Source organism: Marmota flaviventris, chromosome 9, assembly GCF_047511675.1.
Source record: "Marmota flaviventris isolate mMarFla1 chromosome 9, mMarFla1.hap1, whole genome shotgun sequence".
Classification (NCBI taxonomy): domain Eukaryota; kingdom Metazoa; phylum Chordata; class Mammalia; order Rodentia; family Sciuridae; genus Marmota; species Marmota flaviventris.
The window spans coordinates 57,129,801-57,147,606 of NC_092506.1; the positions used below are offsets into that span (position 1 = coordinate 57,129,801).

General features: G+C 39.1%; 1 protein-coding gene across 1 annotated transcript in view; it reads right to left on the reverse strand.

The window, feature by feature from the left end:
- Positions 1–17,806, reverse strand: part of Dnhd1 (dynein heavy chain domain 1) — a 103,473-nt gene that overhangs the window by 84,560 nt on the left and 1,107 nt on the right. Inside the window, exons 2-6 of the mRNA XM_034635264.2 lie at positions 14,789–15,688; positions 7,439–7,612; positions 5,356–5,559; positions 5,166–5,276; positions 3,329–3,485 (exon numbers count right to left, since the gene is read on the reverse strand). Coding sequence (XP_034491155.2) covers positions 3,329–3,485; positions 5,166–5,276; positions 5,356–5,559; positions 7,439–7,612; positions 14,789–15,688 — 1,546 coding nt within the window. The remainder of the gene's footprint in view (positions 1–3,328; positions 3,486–5,165; positions 5,277–5,355; positions 5,560–7,438; positions 7,613–14,788; positions 15,689–17,806) is intronic.

Below are 17,806 nucleotides of genomic sequence, written 5' to 3' on the forward strand. Positions count from 1 at the left end.
AGGTGACGACAGCTAGCCATTGAGATGATATGATTATGTTAAGATTTGCATTCATATGGATATTGGACTCCTGCTGTTCATCTAGGCTACGGGACTCCTGGAGAGTTCCCATTGGTTGGGGAAGTACAGTAGGAGGGAGTTCCGGGGGAGGAGCTCTCTCTGCGGGTCGGGAGGAGGCCGCGTGTGTGGAAAAAATCTCCCCGGGCGGTTATCGGACATTGGCGGCAGTTTCAAAAAATAAACTTTGTTCCTGCTTGGGTGGCTCGTGATTTTGTGCCCAGCCAGACTGCGGCAAATTAGGATAAAATCATATAAACAACAAAAATAATTATTATTACTATAACGGAACATAGTTGATAGACACCAGCACTAGGCATACTAACTTCTAAATTATGAGAAAAAAATTTTTAACCCTGAAATCCTATACCTTGCCATAGTATCATTGAAGTTGAAGAATGAATAAATACATACTTAGATATACAAAGACTCAGAAAATTTACCATCCAAAGATTCTTCCTGAAAAAAATGAGTAATAATTGGGCTGGGGTTGTGGCTCATTGGTGGAGCACTTGCCTAGCATGTGTGGGGTCCTGGGTTCAATCCTCAGCACCACATATAAATAAATAAGGTAAAGGTATTGTGTCCATCTACAACTAGGGAAAAAATTTCTTTGAAAAAAGGAATAAGATACTTCAGACAAAAGAAAATGAATCCAAAAGAGTAACATTGTCTTCAAGAAGCTTTAATGGGCAAAGAAATTGGTGAAACATACTGTTAATTTTATATGAATATGTTACAAAACAATACTCTTCTTAACAATGCAAAACTGAAATTCTAGATGGCAATGTAAGAATAATAGGAAGCCAGACAAAAAGAGGAATAAGAAGAATGAGGAGAGAATGAGAGAAGAGAAAGAAAATTAGGAGAGTACTAAGGTTCTTATTATGCTTGGGGAAAGTTATGAATACAAATTCACACTTGTCATTCATTCAGCTAATACTCACTGAGCACCTGATTTTGGCATATCCTGCAATAAGCACTGGAGATATTTCAGAGAATTAAATAGATAAAAATCCCTGTCCTCTGTGGGCATAATGAATAATGACCAAAACATAATGAATAGTTTACACTGTATGTGGAAAGGTGGTAAGTGCCACAAAAAAAGGAAGGGAAAGAAGGGTTGGGAGTCCTGGTGCTAATTTTAAATAGGGTGATCAGAAAGGGTCTCCCTGAGAAGGTACTATTAGAAAAATACTTGAAAGAGATTGTTATAAAAATTTGAGTGGAACAGCTATACATATGCATTCAAGTGCAGGAAACAGAAAACTAGAAAAAAATGTGGCTTAAGCAAGTAGAAAGTTTATTTATTTAATGCAATAAGAAATCCAGGGCTGAGAGTATATCTCAGTGGTAGAGCATTTAGCTAGCATGTGCAAAGGCCCAGGGTTTGGTCCCCAGAATGGCCCAAAGAAAATAAAAGAAATCCATAGATTTGGCCCAATATCAGTCAAATCATTTTGTTTTCTCCATTTCTCCATCCTTAGTATGACTTTCACCCTAATCACAGTGATATGGCTTTTCCATCACCAGAAATTTCATCCAAGGGTTAGCTAATAAGATAGGAAAGGTCCAAAAATACATTTCAGGTGGATCTACCTCTAAAAATTTTTCCAGTTACTTTCACTTAGATTTCATTGCCTGTAACTGAGTCACATATCCACCATTCCTCAACAAGTAGAGTCTATGAAAAGAAACAAAATCACCAGTCAAAAACTAAGAAAGATGAGAAGACACTGAATAGTGCCTGAGCAATCACAAGAATAAAGTATATAATATCCAAATTACTACAAGACAGTGGGTAGCAACAAAAATGTAAACAATCCAAGAACAGAAACATAGGAAGACTCAACTAGAAATAATAGGAAACAGAAAACACCAAGATGGAGTCTAAATCTATCAGTAATCATAGTAAATGAGATAAACCTGTTACAAGATTTAGACTCTCAGACTAAATTTTTCCCATCTATTTATGAGAGATACACAAAAAGTAAAGTAATAAAGTGTGCTTCAAAATAAAAGGGATTTAAGGAACTAGGGAGAGGGAGGAGGACAGGGAAAGAAAAAAAAACTGGGGAATGATATTGCTAAATGTATTGTTAAATTGTGTGCATGTACAAATGTGTAACAAATAATCCCACCATTAAGTACTAACTATAATGTGCCAATAAAAATATGGAAAAAATAAAAACAAATATAAAATATCCTCAGGAGACTGAGGCAGGAAGATGGCAAGATCAAGGCCAACCTGGGCAACTTACCAGTACTCCATGTCAAAATAAAAAGGGCTGAGAATGTAGCTCAGTGGAAGAGCATCCCTGAGTTTTTAACCCGGGACCACACACACACAAAAAAAAAAAAAAAAAAAAAAGAAAGAAAGAAAAAAGAATGAAGACTTTATTTATAAGTCACACAAGAAATAATGTTATGAATCTTTATGCACATAACAACATGATTTTTAAATGCATGTTACAAAAACTGAAAGAACAGCAAGGAATAAATTAACAAATCTATAGTCACAGGGGAGATATTTAACATGTACTATTCAGAAGCTGAAAGATAAAATAGGTCTAAAAATTATTGTGCCTGTAAGGATATTTGAATAAAGTAATAAATGAGCTTGGTCTAATAATGCATGTTTTCTAAAGTTGATTTTCCTAGAAGCAGACCCTGAGTATGAGATTTTGGAAAATATGATTTATTGAAGGAGGAAAAAAAAACCCTAAGGGAGTAAGTGAAGCAGAACAGAGAAGAGGAAAGTGCTTGGCAAGATCTCAGCTAAAGGTTACTTTTGGTCTGACGTGGAGGGGCAAGGAGGAAGCAACCCTGAAATGCACATCATACTATAGAGTAGTCCTATCTTGAGTCAGAAAAGTCAAACAAAGTCATAGCTAGGAAGGATTCCATTCTTGCATGCATCTGAAGTGGACTATCAAAGATTCAAGATAGGTTCAAAGATAATCCCAGCAGCATGAGAGATCAGGATTCCAGTTTTTAAATTCCTCAGTACTCTAATTCCCTATTGTAAGCACAAACAACTGACAAAACAGACATGATCCTAGGCTAGGACCAACCCTCAGGAAAAGTTGAGTCCCAGTGTCTGCTCACCTATTATTGATCCATCTATTTGCAGAGACTGCTATTGCTGGGCAGGACAACGGCTCTGATCTAATTACAGAGTCGTGTCACACAGAGGATCCTGTAAAAGAAGACTGGAACTCTGCAGAGAGCAGCTGGGAGAAAAGGTTTATAATAAACTAGGGCTCCTTACCAGTTTAAGAATAGATGTACAGAGCTTCAGAAAGTGATTGAGTAACCGTAGAGCCTTGTAGTTCTCCTTGGCTAGAGCCTTCTGCAGATCTTGGAGTTCATAACATCGATCTGGCTCCTGGGGTAGCCAGGACACAGAGTGGAACTCCTGCAGAAGCCTAGAATCAAGGAATAAGCTAATTAGGATAGAATCCCAGCTCTCTCTCTTTACACACCTTTGATTTCTTCCCAGACTGAGCAAATGTTTACAAAGACTGTAATATAACCAACAGAGACAGCTTCCTCTTCAGAGTTCTCTGGAAGAGTTCAAGCCTAGAGAGTTTCTGGCTAGGAAATTACTTGGAAGAGGCTCAGGGTGTGTAAAAATGTTTATACCTAGTGACATCTCTACCAGGAGAGAGGGTCAGATAAGTTCTAAGGTTTAACTCAGAAAGAGACAAAGGGGCTTCTTCCTTGAAATAGGGAAGCTGAAGGCTCCAAAAGTCTACATCAACAAATCAGTTTTAGGATCAAAAGTAATGATACTGCAAGTCCTCTATAGGCTGACTACCCCTGAGGAAGCCCATTTCTTTTTCCCACTTCTCCCCAGAGAACTCCATATCTTTAAACATCCTTGAAAAATATGAAAGGCCCTCAATAAGTAGACAGGATAATCATAACAGGTGTCATTTATTCAGTGCCTACTAAGAGGCATGGAACTTGGTACTTTATAACCACAATTTCATTTAATTTTCATTATAGCTGTGCAAACATAAATCTTTATCCCAGTTTGCAGATCAGGAAACTGAGGCTTAAAGAGTAAAGTCCCTTGCTAGTATTCAGGGTCTAAATTCTACCCTCCAAAGTCCTTATGCTTTCAATTATATCAGGAGGACTGGGTAAGACTATAGGATGGAAACTGCCTAGAACAGAGGTTGCAAACTCATGACCAATGGGTCAGATTCATACTGAAAGTTTTTCAATGTGCTCCAGTATGGTGTTTTAACTAAAGTTTGAGCCAGAGAGTTAAAATTAAGAAATTTCAATACAAAATGTAGACTTCAGGAAGTCCTGAAAAATAAGGTGGCTGATCATGCTGAACTTATATTCCCAAATGACAATTAGTTGAAACTGAGTAGTGATTGTCCTCTTCAGACGCAATCTCCAGATTCCAGTTCCCCCCAAGACTCCCAGTTTCTTCACCTAACCTCTTTACATTTGGCATTCCTTCAATACCTCCTGCTTAGGCCCCATAGCTTTTTGATTCTTCAACTCCTATCACAGAATATGCTTGTGAAAAGCTGAAGCATCATGAAGGGAAGGCAAAGAAGTACCAAAAATAAGGATAACCAATATTTTCCCAAAATGAAAGGAATATAAATAATAGCATTGAAAGAACAAAAAAATTGGATTCAAACATCTGAATTAGACCGCTAGACTTGATATTTAATAGTTGTGTAATATCTGGGACAAGATAATATAGAACATGTAATTACATGGAGATATGTTCAGATCATGTTACATATACACTATGTAACATATGATCACATTTGATCACATTTTATATATGTGATAGAAAAAAGACTAGGAGGATATGTAATAAAATCATCATAGTGATTATTTAAGGGTGGTAGGATTAGAACTTTATTTTTTTCCTTCATGCTTTTTTGTTTTTATTTTTCCAACAATGAACGTGTTGTTATTTTTTGCCAAAATATTTTTTAAGGGGCTGGGGAATATAGCTCAGTTGGTAGAATGCTTGCCTCACATGGGTAAGATCCTGGGTTCAATCCTCAGCACCACAAAAAAATAATAATAACTTTAAAAAATCAATTGAAGTTGGGTTTTTAAGACTTTACCTGTTAATATGAAGCAGCCCAGCTCCAAAGTGGGGTACAGCCAAAAGCAATTGATTCCCCAGGAGAGTCCGGAGCCGACACAGCCCCTGCAACTTCACATTCTTCTTCCAACTACAAATTACAGGTCAGTAATAATTTACTATTGCTCTCATTCATTTCCCCTCCAAATCCCAGCCCCATCACCACCTACCAGGTTAAAGCTTTGCGCAAGAGGAAATTCTTAAAAAATGGAATGAACTGAAGTTTTTGCCACAGAACAGAGTGGCGGTGCCAGGTACCCAATGTCATCGTTTCACTGCCCTCCACAGGATGTACATGCAGAATCCCAAAGGGAGAAAAGATGTAGTGCTCAGGATTCACTTTGTTTGGTGGCACCATTATCAGATTGTAGGGCCTTTAAAAAATAGCTCTGATTAGTGGGAACCAAAGGGACTTGTGTAGATTTTAAGAAGAGACAAGAGAATGATGGGGAAGATGGGAAAGGAGGCAGGAAGGAAGGCAGAAGACAGGAAGAGGGGAAAAGAGAGTTACATTGTTTTTAAACTAAAAAGATGGAACAATATTATCAAGGAATTGAAGCCAAAGATAGATGAAAAGGAAGAAAAACACCATGTAGCTTGTTGCAAGACATTTGTATATCCCAACTCAGATATCTTATATCTAATTTAAGACACCACCAGTTGTAATCTGTAGCATTATGTTATGAGACACTAAGATAAAATAAATGCTTCCAATGTGATACCCTATCAATTTGTAAGATGCACTTCAATTTCAGAGATGTTAAAATGTGAAAAAAATGTCCATCGTAACAGTGGTTACCAGAGCCTGTGAAGGGTATGGGGGAGGAAAGGCTAGAGAGAGGATGATTAATGGGTACAGGGATACATCTAGATAGGAGGAAAAACTTCTAATGTTCTATAGCACAGTAGGAAAATTATGGGTGACAACTATTAATTTACTATTTCTAAACAGCTAGAAGAGAGGATTTTGAATGTTCTCAACACAAAAAAATGATAAATGATGCCGGGCATGGTAGCTCATGCCTATAATCCTTGTGGTGAGGGAGGCTAAGGCAGGAGGATCACAAGTTCAGAGCTAGCCTCAGCAATTTAGCAAGGCCCTAAACAACTTACTGAGTCCCTGCCTCAAAATAAATTAAAAATGGGCTGGGGATAAGGCTCAGTGGTTGAACACCACTGGGTTACAGAAAGAAGAAAAGAAATGATAAGTAATATTATTTGATAAATGATAAAAATGCCAATTACTCTGATCATTACACACATTGTATACATAAATTGAAATACCACATTCTACCCCATAAATAGCTAGTTATAATATTACAATAAAAAATTAAAAATATTGGGACTGGGGATGTGGCTCAAGCAGTAGTGCACTTGTCTGGCATGTGCGGGACGCTGAGTTCGATCCTCAACACCACATAAAAATAAAAAATAAAGACATTGTGTTCACCTAAAACTAAAAAATAAATATTTTTTAAAAAATAAAAATAAAAAAAAATATTCAGTTGGGAATATAGCTCCATGGTAGAGTGCTTGCCTACTATATGCAAAGGTCTAGGTTTGCTCTCTAGTATTGCAAAATAAAAAAGATAAAAACTTAAAATTTTAAAAATATTTTTAAATAACTAAGATTAAGATCTAATGAGATAAAATGAAAGAATGAATGCCTCAAGTCATGTGGAAGGGGAGAGTTGTTTCGTCCCAGAGATAAAACTAGGACCAAAGATAAAAGTTTTAAGAAAGTAGATTTTTATTCAGTCTAAGGAGTAGGATGCCCCTAGAAAAAACAAAGCTTCCCAGATACTGTTAAGATTTAAACATCTGATTCTTGTACTGGAGTTGAAAGAGATCATCATTAAATTTGCTTCTGAGGCTATGACCAAATGTTTCTCCAGTATAGAATAGAATAAAGAAGAGGAAAAAAGTAAGAAAAGGATAACTAAGACAAAATGCTACAGGAGCAAAAGAGGGCAAAGATCTGGGCATGTTTTGTCTCCTGAAATGCTTATTAAAGTGCACATAACAGTAAAAAAAAAAAGAAAGAAAGAAAGAAAGAAAAAGGACAAAGAGGAGGTAGAGAATGGAGAGGAGAAGGCTGAACAGAAGAAGGAGGGAAACTGGGAGACAGAGGAAGAGTATGTGGATAAAGAACAGGGAGAGGAATGTACATGGGGAGAAAAAAGGGGGGCTAGATAGCATGGGAGAAAATCAGGGAGTTTGGGACGCAGAAAAGGTCTGGATAAAGGCTCTTACATAAAGTACCGACTGGGAGCCACATTGAGATAGAAGAAGTGGATGCTCTTCAAGTATTTCTCTGAATTCAGAATGGTCATCACCTGGCTACCCAAGAAGGAAGTCTCAGGTAAGAAGCCAGTACTTCTCTTTGGTAAGGCCTTCTCCACAGGAACTTCATAGTCAAGTTGAGACCTGAGTTAAAAAAAAAAAAAGGAGGGAAAATGCAGAGCAAAGAGGTCAGATACCTAGAGGTGGGCCTTGCCACCTTTGGTCAGTGAAAGGAGGAGCTAGAGGGGATGCGATATGACACTGTTAGAGCCTATCTATCACCTACACAGATGTCAAATACTGAGAAAATACAGTTTGTTCTATACCTCAGTCATGGAGCTATATTCACATAGACTTGTGCATGACAACCCCTTCCTTTCTGATAAATGAATAACCATTTTGCTTTAAGTGTGATTTCTGTCAACTCAGTATTACATAAAACTATGTACAAGTAATGGGAAGACTATTCTCCCAACTCATCACCCTATAAGCCTACAGTCCTGGATATCTTCCTTTTGGTCAACCTTGCTAACCTTCTGGATCTTATCTCCTCCCTCTGCTCCCATTATACCTGCTTTCCAATCCTGCCTGGTCTCCATACTTTTGCTCACTCTTGCTCCTCCCATCATCACTCAAACTCTAGCTTCAGACCTTTTCCTTTCCAGACAATATCTATGGTGTATTCTTCAACCCCCTCAAGCCATCACCAATACTCTCATCTTCTTACCCTCCTACCATACTGGTCAACAAAATTGCTGAGATAAGTCATCCCATGGTTAAAAGTGCAATTCTATCTAAAGTTTATACTAATAAATAGGGTTTATGACTTTTGTGTTAGAACAGGACATTTTAAATGGAATAACTGCTATTAAAGTTTCATTCTCTTCCACAAGTTTTATTTCCTCAGCAGCTGAAGTCTTACATGATATAGTAGATTGATAGGATCAAAGAACCATGAATATTGACTCCTCTATGAATCTCTAGTATTCAGTTTTGACTGTGGGATCATTCTACTTTGCTGTCTTAGTACAAGCCATAAGCAGCCACCTCTTTTGGGTTGCTCAATCTTATACCTAATCCCATATCCAGCCCTGCCAACCCTCAGTCCCACACCATTCTTTACTTCCTTCCCCGTTTGGAGAAACAGGTTCTGAGCCATGAACTAATACCTTGAACGCCAGTTGCCTTTCCACACACTTATCTGTCCCCCAGTTTGAAAGAAAGAGTTACTCTTTCTTCTCTACAAAAGTTTCTCTTTCTAGGCTGGGGCTGTAGCTCAGTGGCAAAGTGCTTGCTTAGCATGTGTGTGGCACTGGGTTCCATCCTTAGCACCACATAAAAATAAAATAAAGGCAACTCTGTCCATCTACAAGTATATATAAAAAGTTTCTCTTTCTTCTCTACAAGGTTAATTTCTTGATCAATGCTCTGGATCCCTTATACCCCCTCTATGATATATTTTAAAGTTCCTCTTCTTATTAAAGAAGCACTTAAAGGTTATAAACTCTCTTCTTTTTCGAAAGGAATCCTATGTAGACACCAAAATTCTTTCAAGTTGCTGTTCTACTATCTCATTCTTCAAGAATTTTTTCATGAAAAAATACTAAATCAAGATTTCCACTTCTTCATCTTCCATTCATTCCCAAATGTACTACAATCTGCCTTCCTCCCCACAAAACTCCATTGAGACTTTTCTCACTAACATATTCCTATTATTAACTCAATATTTTTCAGATTCTTACTCTTGCCTCCATAGCATTTATTACTACTGACTGCTGCCTCTTTGAAATGTTGTTTCACTTCCTAACCTGCAAGATATTTTGCTAACCTAATCTATTTTGTTAACCAAATTCCTCTGAGTTGCTTTCCCCAAACTGTGTATACAAACACACATCCCAGAGAAGCCACATGAAAGTAGTGGGTTTTTTGTTTTATATTTATAATTTTTAGTTATAGTTTATTTGTATTAAAGTGTCTATATGTATAACACTGGGCATAGTGGCACACAGCTGTAATCCCAGGGACTCGAGGCTACAGCTGAAGGATCTAAAGTTCGAGGCCAATCTCAGCAATATAGCGAAACCCTCAGCAACTTAGTGAAACCCTGTCTTAAAATTAAAAGGTCTGGGGATGTAGCTCAGTGGCACCCAGCTCCTGGGTTCAATCCCCAGTATCAAATATAAAAATTTAAAAAAGATATCTATACCTATCTCCCTAAATAAACTGTAAGACTCCAAGGGAAAGTCTTGTTCACTTCTTATGTGCCCAGCAACCTAGCAGTTTCTGACATATATATATATATATATATATATATATATATATATATATATAGGTGTCCAATAATACTTATAAAATGAATGAATGAATGGGAAGCCAGCCCTGCAAAACTTAATGTAAATTAAGCTGTATTAGCTAGACAGAGGTTTACCACCAGGTTCCAAGAGAGGGAGAAGAACCTGATCACGTCTCAACATCTTAGACTACTGCCATTTCAGTTAAGGTCCCCAAGGAAAGAAAACTCATATTTAGGGCACAGGAAAGCTCTTTGAAAAACCAAAAGAGCCTACTGGGGCTATTGAAGGCATAAATTATTGTCACTGGCTATCTTGCATCAGGGTTCCAGGAGCCAGCCTATCTGTCCACCATTAGGGCTCTGAGACTTCAGGAAAAACTTGACCTAGCCATAAACTTAAAAGACAAAAATTGAAGAATCCAAGCTTGATTAAAGATTAAACTAGGGAAGGAGAATATGGAAAAGGCAATAGGTGCCAGGTCTGGCCATGAAGGTGGCAAAAAGACATCTCTGAAACAGCCAAGAAGCAGGCCAAAGAGATGGATGTAAAAAGCTTTCAAGCAGAAACATAAATGAGAAGCAAACGAAATTTGAGGAGCTAAAGTTGAAGGCTGCGGGGAAGAGTCCCCTAGCCATATGTTGAATTATGAAATCTGGCAAAAAGTAAGCTGTTCCTTATGCCTGAGATGATGGTGATACTAATTCCATTCCTTTCTAATGACTATGACTCCCTTGCCATAACATCTTTTGTCACTTATTGCTAGATGAGTGTTGTCTGGGAATCTGTTGTTAAATTTTAAAATAAACTTATGTAAAAAACCAAAAGTCATAGTGTTCATTTAGCCATTCCTCAGCAACTCTAAATTTAAAGTAAACCCAGCCTAGAACCCTGCCAGAGTCTGCTCTTTGGTCTTTGTTCTACTCTGAATTCTGTATCACTTAAAATTAACTCATTTACCAGACGAATTCACAGCTGATTTCTATAAGACCTACAAAGAAGAATTAATACCAATACTTCTCAAATTATTCCATGAAATAGAAAAGGAGAGAACTCTTCCAAATTCATTCTACAAAGCTAGTATCATCTCGATACTAAAACCAGACAGAGACACATCAAGGAAAGAAAATTTCAGACCAATATCCCTGATGAATATAGATGCAAAAATTCTCAATAAAATTCTGGCAAAAACATATTTTAAAAAAACATTTTATACATATGTTATTTCTGACAAAAACATATTTTAAAAAACAGTGCACCATGATTGAGTGGGGTTCATTCCAGGGATGCAAGGATGGTTCAACATATGCAAATCAATAAATGCAATTCATCACATCAATAAACTTAGAAGTAAGAATCATATGATTATATCAATTGATGCAGAGAAAGCATTTGACAAAGTACAGCACTCTTTCATGTTCAAAACACTAGAAAAACTAGGTATAGTAGGAACATACCTCAACATTGTAAAAGCTATCTTGTTAAATCCAAGGCCAACATTATTCTAAATGGAGAAAAACTGGAAGCATTCCCTCTAAAAACTGGAACAAGACAAGGATGCCCTCTTTCAACACTTCTATTCACATAGTCCTTAAAACTCCAGCCAGAGTAATTAGACAGATGAAAGTAATTAAAGGGATAAAAATAGGAAAAGAATAACTCAACTAACATTATTTGCTGATGACATGATTCTGTACTCAGAGGATCCAAAAAACTCCATCAGAAAACTTCTAGAATTAATAAATGAATTCAGCAAATTAACAGGATATAAAATCAATACCGATAAATCAAATGCATTTTTATACATTGGTGGTGAATCCTCTGAAAGAGAAACTAGGAAAACTACCCCATTCACATTAGCCACAAATAAATAAATAAATAAATACTTGGGAATCAATTTAACAAAAGAGGTGAAAGACCTCTATAATGAAAACTACAGAACACTAAAGAAAGAAATTGGAGAACATCTTAGAAGATGGTAAGATCTCCCAAGATCTTGGATAGGCAAAATTAATATTGTCAAAATGGCCACACTACCCAAAGCACTATACAGATTCAATGTGATTCCAATTAAAATCCCAATGTCATTCTTTATATAAATAGAAAAAGCAATCATGAAAATCATTTGGAAAAATAAGAGACCCAGAATAGCTAAAACAATCCTTAACAAGAAGAGTGAAGCAGGAGGTATTATAATACCAGACCTTAAACTATACTACAAGGCTATAGTAACAAAAATGGCATAGTATTGGCACCAAAAGAGGCATGTAGACCAATGGTACAGATTAGAAGACACAGAGAAAAACCTACATAAATACAGTTATCTCATACTAGACAAAGGCATCAAAAACATACATTGGAGAAAAAGATAGCCTCTTCAACAAATGTTATTGGGAAATATGGAAAGCCATATGCAGCAAAATGATACTAAGCCCCTATCTCTCACCATGCACAAAACTCAACTCAAAGTGGATCAAGGACCTAGGAATTAGACCAGAGACCTGCACCTAATAGAGGAAAAAGTAGGCCCAAATTTCCTTCATGTCAGATTAGGCCCCGACTTCCTTAACAAGACTCCTAAAGCTCAAGGAATAAAATCAAGAATCAATAAATAGGATAGATTCAAACTAAAAAGCTTCTTCTCAGCAAAAGAAACAATGAGGTGAAGAAAAAGCCTGCATTTTGGGAGCAAATTTTTGCCACATGCACATCAGATAGAGCACTAATCTCTATGATATATAAAGAACTCAAAAAACTTAACACCAAAAAGCAAACATCCCAATCAATAAATGGGTTAAAGAGCTGAACAGACACTTCTCAGAAGAAGATATACAATCAATCAACAAATATATGAAAAAATGTTCAGCATCTCTAGTAATTAGAGAAATGCAAATCAAAACTACTCTAAGGTTTCGTCTCATGCCAGTTATCAAGAATGGCAGTTATCAAGAATACAGACAACAATAAGTGTTAGTGAGGATGTGGGGGGAAAAGGCACACTCATACATTGCCGTTAAGACTGAAAATAGGTGCAACTAATCTGGAAAGTTGTATGGAGATTCCTTAGAAAACTTAGAATGTAACCACCATTTGACTCAGCTGTCCCATTCCTCCGTCTGTACCCAAAGGACTTAAAACAGCATATTTTAGTAACACAGCCACATCAATGTCTATAGCAGCTCAATTCACAGTAGCTAAGCTGTGGAACCAACCTAGATACTCTTCAATAGATGAATGGTACATATGAACATAATAATGAACTTTGGTACATAATGTACTTTGGTACATATACCCAGTAGAATATTGCTCAGCATTAAAAGAGAATAAAATTATGGCATTTGCAGGTAAATGGATGGAGTTGGAGAATATCATCTAAGCGAAGTAAGCCAATCCCCAAAAAACAAAGGCTGAATGTTCTCTCTGATAAGTGGATGCTGATCCATAATGGGGGAAGGCATGGAAAAAATAGAGAAACTTTGATTGGGCAAAGGGGAGGGAGGGGAAAGGAGGGGGTATGGTGGCAGGAAAGATGGTGGAATGTGATGGATATTATTACCCTAGGTACATGTATGACTACACATGTGGTGCAATGCTACATCATGTGCAATCAGAGAAATGAAAAGTTGTGCTGCAATTGTGTACAATGAATCAAAATGCATTCTTCTGTCATATATACCTAATTAAAATAAATAAAATTAAAAACAAACAAACCAAAAGCTGAATGTTCTCTCTGATAACTGGATGCTAATCCATAATGGGTGGGGGGAATGGAGAAAAATTGACAAGCCAAAGTGGGGGAAGAGGCATGGGAGCAGGAAAGATGGTGAGATGAGATGGACATCATTACCCTAGGTACATGTGTAACTGCACATATGATGCAATGCTACATTGTGTGAAACCAGAGAAATGAAAAGTTGTGCTGCAATTGTGTACAATGATTCAAAATGCATTCTGCTGTTATATATATATACCTAATTAGAATAAATAAATTATTTTTAAAAAGAAATTAACTCATTGAAGAAAAAAAACACAGGTAAAAACTAGCCTTTTCCTAGATAGTGAAGGTGTCATAGACAAGCTACAAAACACCTAGAAAATTGGCAGAGGACCGAGAGAAATTCCAAGACTAAGTAAAGAACTCTCAGAAGAGGTCTTTGTAGATATTCTGAAATCCTAAAGAGAGCTCTCATAGTCAGATTTTGGTGGGAAAAATCATTCTAGGGGCTAGAAAATCCAGATTGGAAGGGCAGGAGGAAGACTCTGGAAGAGTTGGCATGAAATCCCCTCCAGTGGCCTCCCTTCCACCCTCTGCCTTGTAGTGCATTTAGCTCACACAGATCTGTGGGGAAGGCCACTCCCACAAGCACTCCCTAGGAGTATCCTAAGGATCCTAAACCTACGGTCTAGAACCCAACACAAGGTATGCCCAGAAGCAAGGCTCAGTGATTATTAATGAATGAGAACAAGAACTAAGGATGTTTCTGGCACCATCTGAGAAATAAAAGTCTGGAAACTGGAAGGTCAAACTGTTTTCTTTACCTTTGGCTTCCAAATGGCAGACTTCTGATTTTAATTTCTACATTTCCCTGTGAGGATTAACATTGAGACACTGAGTTTATTCTACTATCAAAAAGGAAAAAGGAAGAACCCTCACACTAGCTTGGGGTCAGGCTAATCCTTAAAATTGATAACAAGCTGACTATAGACATTAGGTGGACCAGATGGGTGTGGTGACAAATGTCTGTAATCCCAGTGATGTGGAAAGCTGAGGCGGGAGCACTGCAAGTTGAAGGCCAGCCTCAGCAATTTAGCAAGACCCTGAGCAACTTACTGAGACCTGGTCTCAAAAATTTAAAAAAAAAAATGTTTAAGTGCTGAGGATATGGCTCAGTGGTTAAGCCCCCCACCCCCGGGGTTCAATCCTCAGTATCAAGAAAAAAAAAAGTATAACATTGACTGGACTTAGTGGTACCCATAAATTAAGTTCTTTTCCTCCTCTGCCCAAAGCCCTGCTTGGTGATTAACTTACTCAGTCTCTCTTCTTCCATCAGGCTCTTCCTCTGAGATGTCAGCATCACAGGTTTCATACTGTACAGGAATGTCTGTTGCCAGTGCCAAAGGCAGAAGACTAAGACCATCCAGCCAGTTGGCCTCTTCTAGGGCCACTTCAGTACCAACAATACCTAGACAGCGCTGTAACTCAGGCAGTGTCACTGGTCGCAGCCATGTGGCCAATTGCTCCTTTACTTGCTGCCCACCCCATCGGGCCAGCACAAAAGGACAGGCTGAGCATGGAAGCCTTTGATGGATCTTCTTCTGGGGATGGCAGTCAACATGGGAGGCACTATCTAACAGAGAACTGTCTGGGGGAAAAGCCTTTGTTATGGCATCTAACAGGTCCAGGTGGAGTTGGGCTTTCACCCAGGGTGCCCAGCAGTAGAGCTGCTCCAAGAAGGGTAACAAATCAAGGTGACCAACTAGCAACTCACGATATGGAGGCAGCAGTTCCAGTACCCCATGCAGGTAGCACCAAGCTGCAGGGCTACAGTCCTGCAACACAGCTGAGAAGAGACCTTGGAGCTCAGCTAGCAGGAGCTTCAGCACCGTAGGCTGCTCTGAATCCGTCACTGCCTTCGAGAATTGCCTCTGTTTCTTCTGACCAGCCCAGTGTTGTCCTTTGCTGGTAAGGCCACATACATAGTGCCAAGACTCTTGGGCATCTGATATTACCTCATCAGGAGAGACACCTACCTTCTTCTCTTCCAGGACCAAGAGGAGTTGTGCATTCAACTGCTGTCGAAGTGATCGTGCCCACAGCTCAGGTGGCAACTGCCAGTTCCAGGCTCTCTGCTGTTGACCCTTACCTGAATAGCCCAGCCAGGAGAGGGGCAGGAAAAGGGACCTGAGGCTCTTGGCAGAATCAATGGAGCTGGGGGCAAAGGGAGGAAGGGACCTAGGACCCTAAGATAGAGCCGCAGAAGGTCATTCCTAAGCCTCAGTCCCTCCATACAGCTTCCCCAAAGACTGGTAAGAAGCAAACCCAGGTCAGAGGTGGGAGCCCTCCCTGTACAAGTTTCTCCCCACCTCCAAGTGCCTTGTCCCCCTCACCTGGTATAGGAGGTGAAGGAAAGGAAGAGTGCCAAATCTGCTGATGAGGTTTCATTGGGGAGCACCTGCTGCAGAAATGGATGATCTTAGACTTGGGTCCCTGGCATGGGATCACCCTAACCACAGCCACTCCCACACAGATTGGCGCACACACGTGCAATCCCTTGAAGAGGCAAACTGATGATAGAGCTTTCAGAGAACTTCAATCACAGCAAGGAACCTTCTTGCAGAGTGAAGGCTGGTAATCTCCTGAAAGGAGGAAATAGTCGTCACTTTGAGGCATCAAAGCCCTAATTCACCAGATATCTTTGCCCACAGGCTGAGAATATGCTGAGGACGGAAAGCCAAGGAGCAGTGAACTGCTCCGTCAGGATGCGGTAGGGAAACCCATAGGAAGAAGGAGCAAGAAGTGGGCTAAAAGACCAAGGCGGAGGAAGTCGGACTCCTGGGAATGTGTGGGAGGGGGTCCTACTGGGTACAGGGGCAACAGCTCTGTTCTTGGAGAACCAAGATAAACGGTTCCCACAGCCAGGGTCCCACCCGCAGCTCCTTCCGCTCGCAGCTGTTAGAACCGTTAGAGGACCGCGAGAGGCCAGAGCCAGAAGGAAGAACCTGGGAGAAGGTGGACTGAGCCCAGGGGCTGAACCAGGGCGGCACCTGGGCCAAACCTGCCCGTGGCTGCTTGCCTGAGGACCTGCTTGGCTTTGAAATAGAATGACTCGATTGATTGGGGGACTAAAATTCCTGAGTGTGTGGAGCGCAGGTGTAATCCATGTGGCCGTTTTATTGAACATCTAAATTAGTGTCAGGTCCCAGTAAGGTATGCCTTGGGACTTCCTCCCTTCATCCCCTCAACTACATAACATCTGCTCTATCCCACCTCCCAAAGAGAAACACTACTAAGCAAAACCTTTGATCTTAAAGTGCTCCAAATTTAGTTGGGGGCTGGGAATATAGCAGTGGCTGATTTTAAAAATTCAACTAAATGATTAAAAAAAAATTCCTGGTTCTCTGGCTAGTGGACAATACATTGTAGGACTTCTCAGCCTGTGGTTCTTTTTCTCTGGAGAACCTTCACTAATATACAAGTTTTCTGTGGCTATGTATCAAATTATCACAAAACAAGCAGCTTAATAAAATATCGCTGGGTGTGGTGGTGCAGGCCTGTAATCTCAGCAATTTAGAGCCTGGGCTCAAGAATTCAAATTCAAAGCCAGGCTCAGGAATTTAGGGAGACCCTGTCTCAAAGTTTTAAAAAATAATAAAAAGGACTAGGGATGTAGCTCAGTGGTAGAGTTTTCCTAGGCTCAATCTCCAGTACCACAAACAAGACAAAACATAAAAACAAAAACAAGACCCATGTAGTATCTCACAGATCTCTAGCATGACTTGACTGGGTTCTCTGATTTACCATAAATCTGAAATCAAGATACTGACTGGGCTGAGTTTTCATATGGATGATCTGAGGAAAGAATCCACTTCCAAGCTCATTCTTCTTAATTTGGACTCATTTTTTTACAGTTCTAAGACTAAAGTCCCTGTGTCTTTATTGGCTATTAGCCAGGGGAAGCTCTCAGGTCCCAGAGGCCACCTTCCTTCCTACTACACAGTCCCTCCATCTTCAAGACAGCAACAGAGCCTCAAAACTTTTTGATGTTTCACATTTTTCTGATATCCTTTTCTACAGTCAGTCAAGGAACCTGCTATTAAAGGGCTGGTATGCTTAGGTCAGCACACTCAGAAAATCTCCCTTCTTATAGTCAACTATACCATAAAATGTAACCTAATCACAGGAGTAAAATCTGTCATATTCACAGTTCCAGGGAACATGCAGGGTGTGTACACTGGAGGCAAGAAATTTGAGGGACCATCTTAAAATTCTATACATATGCTATAATAAAAAGATCCAAAATACATCAGCTTAAATATGATGCTTACT